The sequence below is a fragment of the Vanellus vanellus genome (assembly GCF_965231255.1).
Source record: "Vanellus vanellus genome assembly, chromosome: 13".
NCBI classification, from domain to species: Eukaryota; Metazoa; Chordata; class Aves; order Charadriiformes; family Charadriidae; genus Vanellus; species Vanellus vanellus.
Window position 1 is genome coordinate 10368123 of NC_138918.1, and position 17497 is coordinate 10385619.

Sequence of the window (17497 nt, forward strand, 5' to 3'; positions counted from 1 at the left end):
AGGGATCACTTCTCCCTGTTGAGGAAGCTACACCAGGCCCTGGACGCACCAGCTTGCAGCCTTCAAAAGTGGTGGGGCTCCTTTCTGTGCTTCATGTAGGCAAGCATGGTGCCTGCCCTAAAGACACGACCAGCAGGTAGGGAAGTTAGAAGCTCCTACCACCCTCCCTTTGGGCACTGCTCCACAGCCATGAGCAAGCCCTTAGGGGAGAACTGAGTCTTACACCAATCCTTCTCCATACTCCACCTTGCATGTCTTCTTTTTTGCACCTCTAACTTGGTCAGGGAGGACTGATGCAGCCCTTTGAGCAAAGGGCCATCTCCCTCCTACCCAGCCTCACTCCCAAGTTCCTGCCGCAGGTAGCACAGCAGCAACTCCAGCACCACCTTCCCCAATGGTGTGCATGCTCGTGTTTGTCTTAAACCAGCAGCTCCACTGGCACAGAGTTACCAATTCAAGGCCAGAAGTTAAACATACCCACACCACTGTGAGCAGTAACTTACTGTAGAGCCACAGCCACCAGAACTCCCTCCCCCACGCTCAGCTGTGGCGGGGGGCACAGGCATAAAGCATTGGCACAGACATGCTAGAGGCAGAGTTTATTACACTACGCAGGCTAAGAACCCTGGGCAAGACCCCACACAGGTAAGAATCGAACCAGCTCTTTATCAAAAAGTTAATACTATAGTCAACCCCATTCTCCTTTGGTCATTACAAAGCAAGAGAAATATTAGAAGAAAGATATTTATACACAGAGGGAAGCTGAAGAGATTCTGTCCAGCCCTTCCCCCCCTACCCTCTCCCAGCACATTCAGGTGCCCAGTCTTCTGGCTGTCAGGAGCAGCAGAGTATCAAATCTTCACAAGATGTCAAGTTGTTGGGGCTTTATTATTATTGTCGTCAATAAAAGCAATAATTACCAAGAGCTGCCATTCCTGTTCCTCCCCAGGGAGGGCGGAGGGGCAACACCAGCTCCCCTCCCTCTCTGCCCTCCGAGTGTAGGGGATGGCTGTGTACACAGGTGTGCGAGGACGTGCACACACCTCCTCTCGCCAGTGCACACACAGAGCACAGCTGGCACAGGCAATGTGGTCTCTGATCCCTCGTTTGTATGCAGTCTTTTAAAAAAAATATTGTATTATAATAATAATATGAATTTCTTTCCATTTTGTGTCTCCTGGAAAAGTGTCAATCGTCCGTGAGGTCCTGCACAAAGAGGACTTCCGTGTGGCTGAGTCCGGCCTCCTGCAGCGTGGGTGGGTTGGGCCACTCCTCTGTAGGGAGGCAGGGCAAGACACGGCGAGGGAAGTTGGCCTCAATCTGGAATTTTTCAGGGCTTTCTTTCAAGGAGAACAAGAAGTCATGGATCACCTGGGAAAGAAGCACAAAAATAACTGCCAGCTGGGGGAGCAATGACACAGCCAGACTGCATCCATGGCACCTCACAGGTTTCCAAACTTACACCATAACTGCATTGTAGACACCAGACAGCCATTTTCTTCACATGCACAAAACTGGACTTGTCACAGAGTACCTGGGAAGTCCTGACACTGTTTCTGGCTTTTAATAGGGAGCAACAAGAGTCTCAGCTTCTCAGAGAAGTGTTTCTTCTATTTTTTTTTTTCCCCCTCTAAGCTCTCTAAGCTGGTGAGACCAGGCCCCAAGACACTCTCCTTACCCAGGAACAACTCTTCCTGCTAAAGCTCTCAGCAAAGGTCACCATTTGGCAAAGTGCAATGGAACCAAAGCTTTGCTGAGCCACCTGGAGAATCTCTTGACCCTCTTTTAACTCTGTGAAGCCCATCAGCTCTGCCCCAAGCTCACCGTCAATGACTGTGTGAAGTGGAATCGCCGCTCCACTCTGGAATCATTAGGCAGCTTGAAAATGATCTTAACACTCTCTGGGTCATCGGGATGTGGTTCAGGAGGAAGGCATTCAGACTTCCGTTCCTTCTCCTCCTGCAGCGTCTGTAAAGTAAGGAGGGAGTAGGAACAAGGGGTGTGCACTGAGCTGACCTTTATGCTTGTCCCTTGCAGCATAGCTGCTCCAGAGGACACTCAAGCCCCAAGCAAGACAAACAGAGCTCCAGTCTGACAAGAAAGCTCTACTGCAGGCATTACGCTTACACAACCTGAGCGTCCAACAGGGCACAGCAGCCTCTCCAGCAGTCTGTTTGCTCTCACCTGTCGCCGTCTCTCCTCTGCTAGTTTTTGCTGCTGCACTTCCTCCTCCTTTTTCTTCTTCCTCTCCCGTTCCTCCTTCTTCTTGCGTTCCTTTTCCTGGTCCGCACGCAAGGATGCCAGATATGCCTCATCCTGCTGCTGCCTCAGAACTTGGGTTTGGTTCCTCTCTTCCCTGCAAACGTGAGCAGGGAGCAGTCAGGGCTAGCAGGCCCCAAAGTGAAGGCACGGCAGGCCGATGGCAGACCCGAGGGTGCAGGTACAGCCTCAAAGTCAAAGGAGTGCACACATCAGTTAATACCTCAGAGGGCCGAGTATCACACGCTCCCAAAAGGCAAGCTGAGTCTCCAGTCCCTAGCACACAAACCGTTTCCCTAGGTTGAGTGGAAATGAGTTGAACACAAAAGATTTCTCACCCACTGCAGCTTGACAGAGCGGACAGACAGCACACAAGCAGTGCCCAAGATTTCTACCTTGTTCCTCAGACTCTTCACAGGTTTATCTTCTTCAGATAATTCCTTGTGCATTTTAGAAACCAGAGGCAAAACATGTTACTGGGTCCCCCCCAGAGACCACAGAATCATAGACTCATTTAAGTTGGAAAGGACCTTTAAGATCAAACCCAACCATTAACCTAACACTGCCAAGTCCACCACTAAACCTTGTCCCTCCACACTACACTTAAATCCCCCCAGGGATGGCGACTCAATTACTTCCCTGGGCAGCCTGTTCCAATGCTTGACAACCCTTTCTGTGAAGAAATTTTTCCTAATATCCAACCTAAACCTCCATGGGCACAACTTGAAGCCATTTCCTTTTGTCCCATCACTTGTTACTTGGGAGAAGAGACCAACCCAAACCTCTCTACAACCTCCTTTCAGGCAGTTGCAGAGAGTGATAAGGTCTCTCCTCAGCCTCCTTTCCTCCAAGCTAAACAATCCCAGTTCCCTCAGCTGCTCCTCATAAGACTTGTGCTCCAGACTCCTCACCAGCTTCACTGCCCTTCTCTGGACATGCTCCAGCCTCTCAATATCTCTCCTGTAGTGAGGGACCCAGAACTTAACTCAGTATGAGGTGTGGCCTCACCAGTGCCAAGTACAGGGAGACAATGGGGCAGAGGAGGGGCAGGCAGAAGACCAGAAGGTGACAGTATTTTGGACACAGCCTGTGATTCCTTACAGAGTTATCAGGGACTGGAGCTTGTGCTCACAAGGCACTAACAGCAATACAGTCAGAATTCAGGACAGCCAGCCCAGGCAGCACCACTCACCCACCAACTGGCTGCAGATGCCAGCTCCCCTCCTGCCTGCAATGCCTTTGCTCCCACTTGGCTCCTACTGGCTATTGCCTAAGCTTTACCTGCAAAGCTCCAGAACACCAAGGGTGTGCTCCAACTGCAGAAAACAGTAGAGCACTCACACCCACCCTTTAGTAACAGGCCTGTATGGACAGCACACCCAGCTCCTTCGCTATAGGGTGACCTGAATTTATGCAGAAGATGCTGACCTACCTGCCTACATACGGTGTCTGGAGGGAGGAAAGGGGTAGAGCAGAGTCTGCCTCCACAAGGAAGGCATTACTGGAAGTCAGGTCTCATCATACCTTTCCAGGCGTTCGGACACCAGGTATGTCTGGTTGGCATCCATGATGAACATCAGTTGATTAATGAGGTCATCAGCCTGGATGAGGCCTTCTAGCCGCCCAACTACTGTCATTCTGCGATCCTTCAGCATAATCACAGCCAGGAATGGGTATGTGTTCTCTCGCAGAGCCTGGGAGACTGGGAAACAGGCACAAACATTACCATCACTACCCCATCCAGAAGGATGATCAAGAGGGTACAGCACAAATGCTTTCCATCACCAAGGGCCTAGGAAAGCAGTTTCTACAGCCACTATCTCTTCCAAGGCAGAAAAGGCCTCAGGCTCCATTTTGTCAAACTAAACCCTACAAATTAGCAACAGGAAGAAGTGGCCTGGAGCATGGGGGGGGACAGGATGGGGACCCACCCAAGATTTCAAATAACCAAAAAGGTTCTTGAACTCAAGCAGGAAGTAAATTGCTCTGAACGTCCATTCAGAATGGGACAAAGAGCCTTGGGGTTAAACTGCAGGAAGAGAAACAGAGCAAGTATTTCCCTGTGCTTGACAATATTAAGGATGGCCAGACTCTGGAAGATACTGTCATAGGGAAGATGGCAGAATGTGTATCCTGTACATTCCAGAACAAAATTAAATTGTTTCTGCCAGAGGCAGGCATTGTCTTGAGGCAGGGAATTAAGCAGATCAGGGGCTTTTAAGTTACTCTTCACCCATGACTGACTACCACCTCCTCCTTAAAACACACATGGCACATCACACAACTTGGAGCGGTCATTACAGATGGAGCCCTCCAAACTAAGTCAGAGCAACCCGTGGATTAAATGAAAGCCCATGATCCCTTCCAGCTCTGCTTTCTAGGCTGTGACTCCAAAGCATTGTAGAAATGAAACTGCAGTAAGAATGTCTCCTTAGAAAGCCATTCTGTCAAGGTTTCAATAGCTGGTAACTGAACTATGAAGCCAGGAACAGCCCAGATTTAGAACCAGAACTCCTGGCCTCTACTGAAAAAGGAAGGCTCAAAAAGAGACACAGGAGGCATGAACAGAACTTTGGAAAAAGCCTCTATTTGCAGCAAAACCCTATCAAAATGCTGGCAGGCCAGGCATCAACAGCTCTGGAAAGACAGTACTTAAAACACCTCACTGTGGACTTTTGAGGAGAGAGACTGGGTGTGGAATGAAGATGATAGTCTCAGAAAGGGAAAGAATGCACCTAACAAGTCACTCCTGGCCTCAGGCATAATATGAACCAGTGTTAAGGGCATAGCTAGTTAGATACTTGTTTTTACACTGTTTAATCCTGGGCACACACCCACCAACTCCCATTAACAAGGCACTAAAAGCAGCTTGAATGCCTGCAGCAAAGAGCACACAACTAGGAGAACCCAGCAACACATGGAACAGTGGAGGTTAAGAACAGAAGGTATTTCCCTGGCATCCAAACAGGCCCTCTGAGATACCACATGAAGACCAACATGTATTCCCCCATGCAATCTTGAAATCTCTTGTCTCTTTGCACAAAACCCAAGTATGTTTCAAACATGCAAGCTTGTTCCATAGACAGGAAGGGGTAGGTAAAGCCCAGGAGGGACACACTCACCTCTGTATCCCTCTGGTTTATTGGTTGAACAAGCCCAGAAGAGCATTCTAGTGTTTATGAGGGTGATCACCTCAGGTACGCACAGTGTATTGCTAGGGGATGAGAAGATACTGTGTGAATGAAGCTGCATTTAAAGTGCAAAGATAACTATTTGGAAAACTCTCCTACCTACCGGCAGAATTCATCTGTGTCTTGGTGGTCATCTCCATGAAGATAAACCAACAGGAAGCGCAGCTCACGCTTGGCGTCATTCAGTGCCTTGGCATAAGAGCAGAGGAAGTAAAGTTATAGGGTGTCTAGGCAAGGGGAAAGCATCATCCACAAGACTTACATGACACAGCTCAGCAACATTTACTCAGGCCATTCCTCTGCCACTAGCATGGTTTTAACAAAGCAGCAGTGGAGGATGAACCTGTCAGACCTTCTCACTAAACCCTCATTTAAGGCTGTTCTTTCACACTCCATTCAGGATGTGGCTTTGGAGAACACTGAACTCTGAGAGAAGCCAGGTAGACAACTGCACAAGTTCACATCCCTCATCACCCCACCAGACTCAGCTGGCAGTGAAGAGCCCTTCTTCATCGCTCAGACTCACAGCAGCCAAGGCTGATCTTTCCACTCTAGCCTGTACAGGACACAATCTTCAGACCACATAAAATGAAAACATTACTAAAAAAAAAAAATATAACTCACTAATGCTGCAGGCCCCGACAAAACAAAACACAAACAGACAACACCACATACACACCTTTTTGCATCCACAGTCTCTGGATTCCACCCACCCAAGAGCATTTCTTAACAAGACCACACGATAAGCACACAATGGGCTCCCTGTTTTACTAGCACTGAGTTTTGGTAGCCTAACCATTCCGCAGTTATTTAAGTTCGGATTCCAGGCAAGACAGAGAGGCCCAGAAGCGCTGCGGAGGCGGCGAGCTCCATTGCTGTGCAGTGTGGAGCAGATACAAACTCCACATTCTTCTCTGGCACTCAGGAAGCAGTGCTGATCCAACTGTCTGCTGGGACGCACTGCAGGAGGCCCTTCCCTTGTTGGCTAGGCTGAGAGAAGCTGCAGAAGAGGCAGTACCCATTGGGACATCCCTCTTTTACAGAGCACCATCAGCCCAGATCTAACATACGGAACTCTCACCGCCCATAATTTCTTCAGGGGCTCCCTCTCTCAATTTTGAGGTCCCACACCAAGTTCTGGAGTTTCATTATAATACAAGCCCAGGCAGTCAATCCCAAATTGGTGAACAGAAGGACAGGCTCTGGCATACCACATCAGTTTATAAAAACAAAGGCAGGATTACAAAGAATAGCTGTTGGCTACAGAGCCATACAGACGGTCGAGGAACAGTCAGAGCAGCTTTGCTTTCCAACTTTGCAGGCTTGGCATTTCATCAAGCCTGTCAGACACTGGTTTTCCAATACACTTGTTCACTAACTCTCCATTACCCTGTTAAAGAGTTTGGGGACAAATGCTGGGCTTTGAAATGAAAAGCGATTTTACCATATAGGCCCTAATACCATCTGGCAAAATCCCCGCTCTCCATCTCCCCAGGATCTATGCACCAACATGTGACACTGACCTGGCTGTAAGTTCCCTGGTAGAAGACAGGGTGTATCCTCCCATATTTTTCCTCAAACATATGAATAAATGAAATAATGTCACCCACTGGATCAGTGACCCGACTACGAGGATCAGGGCGTATAAAACGCAGAGCAAACCTAGGAAGGAAGCAAAGGACACTGGAAATTCAGCTTACTGACTTTCTGAAGAACAGGTTTTCTCTTCCAGACAGTCACTGGTATTCATGAGGAGGAAAAAAGTCACAGCCAAGACCCTTGAGCATTTATAATCACAACCTAAACGGCGACCTGCTCCAAACTGATGCCATTACTACAGAAGCCCCCCCAGTCAAATACTACCTCATGCCAGGCATCAGCAAGTATCTGAATTCTGTGTGATTAACAGCTTTGACTTTCTCTGAAGCATCAGGCATAAGCCACACCAACAGTATGAGGTTTGAGGAATTTAGTCAAAGACAGGCTGTTAAAAGCCACACAGTTTTGTCCAGATAACTTTGAAAATTTCTGCTATTCCAAGACTAACAATTCCGAACCGCAAAGAGCTACAGAAAGAGAACATTACACTAGGGGTCCAACAAAGACCAAGTAAACAGCCATTCCTCTGACACCAAAAAAACCCCTTAACTGCAAGGCAGACATCAGTGTTGTTTAGTTCTATTGATGCATAGAAGTTACACTGAACTTTGGAATAGTCTTTAAGAGGGGGAGGTAATACAACAGGAGAAACTGCCAAAACAATGCAGATGGCAGGACTGCTAGATATCTACCACCTTTCAAAGTTCCCTTTTCTCTCTATCAGTGCTGCAAGGAGGCAAGATGAACTAGCTCTTTGGGGCCATAAAGGGAGAAGAGGCAACAGACACCAAAGGGGAAAAAGCAGAGGTGTTTTTGCCAAGTAACATACAGGTATTAGGGCAGGTTAACCTGCAGCCCAGCCCAATGGGACATAATTCTGATCAAGCTGTTTGTCCAAGAACACCAGAGAGCTCGACACTGTTTTGCATCCCATTTGCATGGCACTCAAGCTGTAAATCCACATGGAGTTAGAACTCCAATTAAACATTTCATTTACAGAGCTGCAAGATACTTTTCTCTGCAGTAAGATTTATTTCTTACTAAACAGTGCAGAAACTTTACCAGGATACAGATAAAGCCAGTTCAGCAAATAAATGGAAAATCTGCCATTAGACTTAAAGATCCAAGTGACAGAGTTACAGCCAAATCTAAGCTAGTGTGCCCTGATGCAGTCAATACATGAGTCAGCACAAAAAAAACTACTTACCTAAATATATCAAGTAATGTGTAATAGGTAAATCGGAATGGAAGCATTATGAAATAGTAACCCCATCCTAACAGGCCCTGCAATTACAAACAAAGAATTAGAACAGTCTCCACCCCAGGAACAGGCCTGCTAAAGCAAAGTGCCCACCAGCAACAAGCACAGGCACACATGGGAGTATCAGTGCTCTAACCACTGCAAAAAAAAAAAGCTCAGCAATATTTCATGGCTTCGGACACACCAAATCAAGTTTTAGTGGCTAACATGGTTCTTTCAGAATTCAACACGACATGTCTGAAAATCAGGGTCACTGACTATTCAAGCAGCAATGCTTCCACTCTGCACTGATTTCCTTAACTGTACAAAGGGATTAATAGCATTGAGTCTTACAAGCTGCTTGCCCAAATTTGTTTGTGATACATTAATGCAAGTAATAATGCTGTATTCAAGTTAATATACATTTTAGTGGGGCTCTAAAAAGAAAAAAGCCTTATTGCTCTGCCATAAGGAGGGGACAGTCCTTTGTTCCAAATGAACTGATCAAAAAGCTTTACTACACCACAACAAGACATTCTATAACAAAAAAAGGTTGTCTCATACCATGAATCACACCATGGAGAAGATATCCACAGTAGTAACACAGGCTGAAAGAATAAGTCTACATTTTGTTTTCAGAAGATAAAATACTTAGAAAGGAGATAACAGCATACAAAGAAAACACTTTCTTTCCCTGCTTGCAAGTTCTGTTGTTCACAAATAGTCACCCACGAAGCAGGACAAAAATCCACTGTAAGATAACTTGCCCTTGGCTGTGGCCTTGAGACAACGTAGCTGTAGATCCTGTGGTCGGCTGTATTGACCTGCAATGGCCGCGATGGAGGAGGATTAAAGACACTTGGGACACCCTCTTGCTCATTCAGTCGGTCCTGTACAGCTGCCTTTAACACAAGAAAGCAATGGGAGGTTTTAGACATTTAATGATGTCAGAAAATATCTTTTTTATACTTTGGACACTAACAGTAGGTATTACTTGTCCACAGCCCCACAGCACTGGATAAGCATGACTCATTACAAACCTTAACCACTCTTTTCTGTATGGAAAGCCTTCTTCCACAGCAGCCTGCACACATGCACTACAGGAAGTTACACAATGTGCTAGTCAAGTGATTGTTCACAGCCGTAACAACTCCACTGTGTACTTCTGAAACCAGCTCTCCAGCAACATCAAGATACTGTTATAAAGAGCTACTACTGTAAATTCAGGGCCTGACACATTAACTTACCTTATTGTTAGCCCCCCCCCCCCCCCCCCCCCCCCCCCGAGTACTCTGTTTAATCCAGGTACTTGGAAACCACTACAATTCTTATTTGCCATGGTACCTCTATGTTCCAGTTGTGCTGCTCCAGTGTGTGACGACATTGGTCCATAGACTCTATGCCAGTCAAGTCCTAAAGGATAAAAAAAAGCAGATGAGTGTCAGGAAAGTGCTGTATTTTTACTGTTCTTTGCAACACATGAGCATAGACAGGAGTTACCACAACACATTACCACAACTTTTTTTAAAGTGCTCTGCTCTCAGTTTAAGAGGAGAGCAACCTGAGCTAACCGAAATCCGTAAACACACAGGTGGCCTCAAACAGGCCTTTGCACTCTTGCAGCATTAGCCAATTCTCAGCAGTGCCCAAGGCCTGTTACTACAACTGCACTCAGCCCAGTCAAGAGTCTAACATAGTATCACCCATAAATTTCACTCCAGAAGGATATGCCATGCCAATACTCTCAAACAGCACCTCAAAGCATCAACTTAAGAGACAGGCAAAGCACTTCTGAAAACCCAAGACAACCGTTACTTCACTCACCGCAAGCACAAACAGACTAAAACCAAAATGAGCCAGACACTAATGAAGGTAGTGTTTTTCAGCATCACAGGGGATTCTATAGTAAAAAAAAAAATAAATCCAGTCTAATACAGACAGGACCAAAACCAGAAAACATAGTCCAAACACACCAGCAGACCTCAAAGCCACTGGGCTCTCGCATCAATGTTTTGGAAGACATATTTTTAACCCTGTGCCAATCAGAACTTCTGCACAAGAGATCAAACAACACTTATTACAGGAAGCCACGTCAGTACCCCTTGAATTGAAACAAAAATCTTTGCTGAAGTGAACATCCCTGTCACTGTGCCACAAAATCATCTCTCCCCACACCATTCACTGTAAGGTGTTTGAACAGAGATTTCAGGGTTGTATAATGCCCCTATCTCCCAGAGCTAGGGCATGCACTTTCACAGGAAAGCATAAACCCACAAATGTGCTGCCACTAACCTTTTAACAACAATCCTTTGAATCAGTCAGTGAAAGATCATTACCGGTGACACTATTAACAATGCTGGCAATTTTGAAGGAAACTACTGTTATTTTAAAATTAAAAGGAGTAAAAAGTTGTGTTTTGTGTTTTTTTTTGTTTGTTTTGTGGTTTTTTTTTTTTGTTTGTTTTTTTTATAACTGGGCTACAGGAAGCCAAGAAAGCAGTTGCACCTTCAGAAACAATGATTTAGCTTGGATACATGATGGCAGAAGCAATGACAATAATTGTCACAAGCAGTGTAATAAATTCAACACAGAAGCGTGCTGGTGATATAAGATTGTTGAAATATGACAATTTCTCCAGCAAGGTCATTCTTGGCAAAAGAACTCCACTGGTTCTTAATGCTTTATGTTCTCACACAGTGGATTTTTTCCAGACACCTCCCCGGCCAGCTGCTGTAATACCGCAGACGGTGCACCTTCCTGGGCAGCTCAGGGACCAAACTCAGAAGTGAAGCAGGCTGCTTTCCCACTGGACTGCTACACACAGTGACAGATGGAGCCTGTTGACCCACAGAGATTGTGTGAGCTGAACTACAGAAGAGCCTTGCCTATCCTCTGCCTGCCAGTGCCACGCGCTCTTCTCTGCTGCACCTAAGATCTCAGCCATGCAGGAGTTTGGCAAAGAAGAAGGAAATTTTGCTCCGTATGTCTGTCAGAGAGCAGAGCATAGCTTTTCTGTGGGACACAGCCCATGATCATTGTAAACACAGAGCAGCAACTTGATATAAATCCTTGGGCATGGTTTCTATTGCACCTTGTGATCCAATCCATTGTTAGCAATCCTATTTAATTCTACTTATCTTCTCCATTTCTTGCTTCATTTAAAAGCCCCTGAGGCAGTCTTGACAAGCTGACCATTTAAGAATACATGGAATTGGTTTTTACTGGAGAAGGATAGTGCATCTATTCCCTTCCCTGCCCCCATTCATGCATTCCACATGCTATTTCCACTCGAGTCACACTATGGACAAATGCCCTATTCAACCTCTGGGGTCAGTTCAAACTGAGCATTTCTTAGCTCCTTTCTCATGAAGTTTCCACAGACCTCTACCTTCTCCCCAGTCTACTGGGCAAAAATCATTGTTTCATTATGCTGTACAGAACCAGACTGTTCAAAGGATTGCGAACGTTAACTATGCAATTCCAGTCACTCAGAAAAAAAAAGCACTTCAAGTCACTGCCCAGTGGTGTATAAACATTTATTAAAATGTAAGTCTGCAGCAAGCCTTGCAAGGGAGCACTACAAAAGTTAATTTCCTAGAAGAAATGAAGCTCAGCAAACTGAGCTGTTGGTGCCAGAACACCTTTGTTTATCACTTGCTTCAAGATTTCATGTTTTAGTTTAATTATCTTTAAAAATTGGCTTAACTGAGTGAAACTTAGGTCTTGTATTCTGATTTTTTTTACCCCAAAATCCTATAGAAGGTACTTCATTGTCCTTCTAAAAGGACATCTTAATAGGCACCCACAATTTACTCAATTATTTGATTTTACAATTGAGTCCCAATGCGTGTATTTCAAAGCCTTGAAAGTCTTCTGATCACCATTCTTCAACACCCCTGAAATTCTGCTGGTGTTTGCAAAATTTATAAGACTCAAACTCATTCACGCCTTTGCCTCTAAATGGCTGGATTATCACTCAGCACTAATGACAGGGCTTCAGGACTGAACATTTTCTCCTTTTTAAATTATGCAAAATGCTTTAGTAGTTTTAGGTCAGAAAGCAGCACCAAAATAACAGCCATGCAGAACTATCAACAAGCATTCAATGAGCACTGAATCACTGCAACATTTGCAAGACCTGCTGAGCTCCACAGAGACAGACTACAGGCTGGCTAACTTCACCCCTTCCCAACCACCGTTACAGCAGTGCACACACTGTTGTCATATCTCAGAGTCTTCTACAACAGCACTCCTCCATGGAGGTGAATATACATTTTTTTTTTTCTCCGTATCTTAATATAGTTGCTCTCAACATGAAATAGAAGTGGCAAAACCACCCCAGTAGCACTGTGCCTAGCAGGGAAAGGAAATTGCCTGTGTAAAGGCAGCTTTGAAAACTGAACACCTTTTTGAATGTTACTTGGACATGCTCCAGGAGACAGACACTATAGTTCCAGGATGTTCTGGAAGACAAGCACGGGTTCAGAACAACTTGCACTCAATGTAAGGAACTACAGGAAGACAGTTTAACTGTCAGTTTAGACAACACTTGCTGGTAAACACTGATACTGTTCATTATCACTCTCAACCACCATTAATACTATTATCTCAGTACCTTCGACAGCTACTGCTTCACCTTAGTCACAGAAACAGATTATGAACTTGAAACACCACATCAGTTCCATTGCACCATTTGTAGCGTTTCTAGTGAATCTCGTGGCTAGCTGCAAACCATGTTGTTCATATGCCAGACAAAGCAGCATGTATCATCGCTTAGGATTGTTAAGGCTGACAACAAACACTCTTCAAATCAGTCACCAACTACTAGTTTGCTACTCACTGCAGTCTCTCATTGCTGCATCAGAGAGTATATATCTTACATAGACATAGTAAGTAATAAAAAGATAAGCCCCCCCCAAATAAAATTAATCACGTTAAACTAGTGCCCTCAAACTTTCAAATAAATGGAGATCCAACCTCAAGACAGTGGTTATTTACAAAAAAAAACATTCAGTATCATAAAAGCCAGGAAAGTTCAAGATCACCTTCTCAAACAACTGAAAACAGAGCACTGTCCTAAACCTAAAACCTGCTGTTGAATACAGTTACTTGCATCTCTCACCTTTGAGACTGCTCAGAACGCTAAAATCTTCTCAATACCAAAGTAGTGGAAAGTGCAATTCCATGCTTCAAAGGCAGAAGGAATATTCCTGAGTGGACAAAGGTTGTAAACTGGACTTACGAAATTGTTCCCTCTGCAGATATGCTGCGTTTCAACATACGAGTGTAAGAGATGCAAATCCACAGAACCATAACTGGCACTGCTCTTAGGTGCCAACCCACTGCCAAATTCCAGAGAATTATATTTCCAAGGGTAAAGAACATCTGACTTCAGGCAGCAAAACCACCTTCACTGAGACAGTTTCTCTTTGCATATTACAGCAAATGCCTTTATGAGGGTTTTGATCAATACACAATACACTGAGTAGGAAAGATGCCTGGAGATTCTTGTTTCCTCCTTCCTCTTTAAACGAGAGATGCTTTCAGTCACAAGCATTTTGTTTTCCCCAGTTGAAGTCAGAGACGGTATCACGAGTGCTACCTTTTTCCTTTGCCAATAACACTCCATTACTTTTACATATTATAACTATGTTAGACAGCAACCCAAGTGTAATGGGCACAGATCAATAACAAGATCCTACAAGAGCTGCATTGCTGTTTCTCCCATCTCCCAAATGGAACTGTACCTCCACAGATTTCTTGAGCTGTTCAAAGCAAGTTTCTGTCTACACATGTCAAGACAGCCAAGTCTCAACAGAGGAAAAATTTAGATGCTTTTATTCATTTACATTAGCCAATGCTTTGGCAGTAAATGGGAGTCTGAAAGCATGCAAGAGTGCTTTTTTGCTTTTATTTCAAGTTTATCCCAATTATCTCTCCATATTGGTGCTTCTTTTTTTTTTTTTTTACTCCCTTAACCTGCTATTGCAGGGTAAGAGACAACTGTTCTATTCCAGCCCTGTCTGTAGGAAGAGAACTGCTACTTCTACCATTTTGCCAGCAGAACTGTTTACATGAGCACTATCCAAGCACATCAAGCTAACATCAGTGGAATTAATGCAAAGCATGTATTTAAACTCTAACCCTAACGGCTTGGCCCACAAACAGGACAGCAGGCATTCACCTCTCTACCTTGGAAGGAGCCATTTCCAACAGAAGTAGGATAAACAGTGTAGGGCAACAGCATCTTCATCCAGAACAGCTGTTTGCTGGGTGAATGGCAGCCTATAGCTTTTGCTCTGTTTCCCTTCTGGCTCTCCATTTAACTGTAACACTACCAGGAGCCTTCCGCTATTGCTCACTTCGTCTTTGTTATCCCCACTCCCTTCTTTCCTAGTCTGCTCTCCTGCGTTATTCACATTGCAGTGGCATGCCACTCTCTGCAGAAATACAATGCTCTGCGAACCACAGAATATTGTGCAAATTAGTTATTACCGTGCATAACAACAAAAGTGTAAAGTTATTTCTGAAAATATTGAAGCATTCCCTCCAGAGACAGTGGGAAACCCCAAAAGGTTTACAAGCTAACTGTAGCAGTGTTTCACAGCCATAGCAATGTACAAATGATTTTAGTGAGACTCCAAACAGCAAATGCTATTTAACAGAGTCCAGCTAAAGGAAACAAGAAAAAAGAAAATCTTTTCCAGGTGGACTGATTTACTCTATCTCATGTCAAGAAAATAAGCAGGACTGCACACCTGAGCTCCTTTCAGCCAGGTGTGAAATACCAAAGGAGAAGGAATCACCAGTGAAGTCTGTCACTAGCCCAGTGCTGGTGAAAAGCTAAACCCATATACCCCAGGGGACAGAAGAATGAGAGGACTCTGGTATTGAAGCCTTCTGGACTACAGCTTTCACATCAGGCTCTGGACAGTAGCTGCCTTTTAACTGAAAAATTTCTCCTCTTTATAGTCTAAGGAGCATTTCCTTCTACTTCACACCAGGGCTCAACAGGAAGCTGGACTAAAACCTGACTCCCCCTTCTGACTCCTTCCCCTCCAGCCCCCCAGCCTGCTGTCCATGGCAACACCAGGTAGCACTAGGAAACAGGATTCTTTAGTTTCACAGCTGCCCACTAAGTTTTGAAAATAGCAACAGGGACACTGATGAGTGCAGCTGGTCCTATCTGTCCAGATTTACTAGATTAATAAGTACTACATTATCTTACAGCAAGAGAATAGGAGCTGGAAGACAGCTTTTGCACATAAATATGAGTAACATAAGCAATGGCTTATAAATCTCATATACTTACTAGGGAAATTGTAGCACCGAGAAAGCAGTTTTTAACATTGCTCTGCCTCCTTTGTCTGCAAGTTAAGGCTGCCCAACCAACTTAGTTTACAGTAAAGACTTAGACGGGGTATCTGTAAAAAAGTTTCCTTGTAGCTATAGTCACAGAGAAAACACTACAGTATATTAATTACTTCAGGAGGTTGTTGAATCCCCCTGGTTCAGAGGTAAAGGTTTGGCAAATATCTGCCTGGAATGACGAGGAACACCTACACCTATCTCAGCTGTGGGAGGCAGGGGTGGACACCTCTGAAGTCACTTTAAGCCCTACAGTTCTACAGTTACATCCCACCAAAAAAGGCAGAGCACAGTCTAAAAAAAGTGAATATAAAGCAACAAGCTCTCTTAAAGAAAATACTTTATTTGTAAAAGAACTCTGCAATCCAAGGGACACCACATGATGCCCTTCAATTCAGAAACAAACAGAAGACACCTGAAGATAATTTTCATTGGTCAGCACATTTAATTACTTCTCACTGAGCAGCCCTATTTCAACTCCACAGCACTGTTTTCTCCCCAATAAACCCAATAAAACACAAACTGTTTTGTTTTTTAATTTTCAAGTGCTGCACAGCCCCTAGGCCCTGGCAAACCAAAGGTTAAGCGACCCAGCAAGATTAGATCACTCCAATCCCCAGTGGCCTCCCTCCAGTAGGCATTACCAAACCGTGAGGGTAAAAACAATTTTATGAGAAATCACATTCCATAGAAACCCACTGGCTAACCCTCCCAAGATACCAGGAAAGGTTCTCCCATTCACCGCTAACGACAAGAAAGGAAATTTTTCAGACTACCCAATTAAAATGGCCGGGGCTTACCAAGTAGTTTTTTTTCCCCCGCGTAAGGTTAATAGGGTTTATTCAACAAGTCACTTCCTGCCTCCCCAATTAGCAATGACAGAACACCATTCCAAATGAAGCACTCGGGGCACGTACAACACCGGCCGGCCCCTCAGCGAGGCCCCAGCCCGGGAGAGCCCGAAGCCCGGGGAGCCCAAGCCCCAGAGAGGAGGTTCACTCGCTTCCACGGGGAGCACCCTTGCCTCCACCAACACCGGAACAACAGGGCTCTCTCCTCTCGCCTCCCACCTCCGGGCCCACTCCAAGCAGGGCCTGCCCCGGCTCTCAGTGAGCCCCATACCCCCCGGCCCAGTGCAGGCCGGCAGGGCCCCAGCGCCGGTGGGACGGGCCTAGCCCGGCGTGCTCCGTGCCGACACGCCGCCTCCTCCGTTCCCAGCGGCCGGCACGGACCCCCCCGCGGACACAGTACCTGGAACTGCAGCAGCTTCTCGGTCTGCTCCGCCGTCAGCTCCCGCTCCTCAGGCGCCGCCATTTTGCTGCCGCCTCTGACCCGCCGCTCCGTCACTCTCCGGAACTGACGTCTCGCCCCCGCACTTCCGCCCGAGCTCCACGGCGCGCGAGGCGCCGTTACGAAGCCAATGGCCGTTTATCGGCCGCAACCGGAAATGCTCGACGGCGTTCCGGAGACAGCCGAAGTGCGCCCGGACCTTTCCGGAAATGCCCGAATCTCATCGGCGGGGCTCGGCGCCCTCGGGTGTTCCCGATGGGCGCACGAAGAGTTCCGAAGGGTGCCGAAAGCTGCTCGGGCGTTTCCGGAGCTGCCCGGGGGCGGAGGGGGGAGGGGAGCAGGCCGCGCGGGTGGGGACCCGACCGAGGGGGAAGGTGGACCGGAGCCCCTCGGGAGCGGGTTGGGCTGCCTGTCACCGGAGCGGCCCGTCCGCCACCGGGTGGGTCCTGCCCGGCCACCTGCCGTCCAGTCGGGTCGCTCGTTCACCGGCGGCGGCTCCACCCAAGATGGCGGCCGCCAGTCAAGATGGTGGCTGCAAGGGGCCGCCCGC

At 46.2% G+C, this 17497-nt stretch overlaps 1 protein-coding gene across 1 annotated transcript; it reads right to left on the reverse strand.

Annotated features, from left to right (window-relative positions):
- Positions 1-584: 584 nt before the first annotated feature.
- On the reverse strand, positions 585-17247 carry FAF2 (Fas associated factor family member 2). The gene is made up of 11 exons (XM_082489716.1): positions 16909-17247; positions 9634-9702; positions 9057-9191; positions 8257-8333; positions 6974-7112; positions 5554-5639; positions 5382-5473; positions 3784-3961; positions 2185-2356; positions 1825-1968; positions 585-1371 (listed from the first exon to the last, which is right to left on the reverse strand). Exons 1-11 carry the CDS (start codon positions 16969-16971, stop codon positions 1189-1191), a joined length of 1338 nt encoding a protein of 445 aa, XP_082345842.1. The 5' UTR covers positions 16972-17247; the 3' UTR covers positions 585-1188.
- Between the last annotated feature and the right edge of the window lie 250 nt (positions 17248-17497).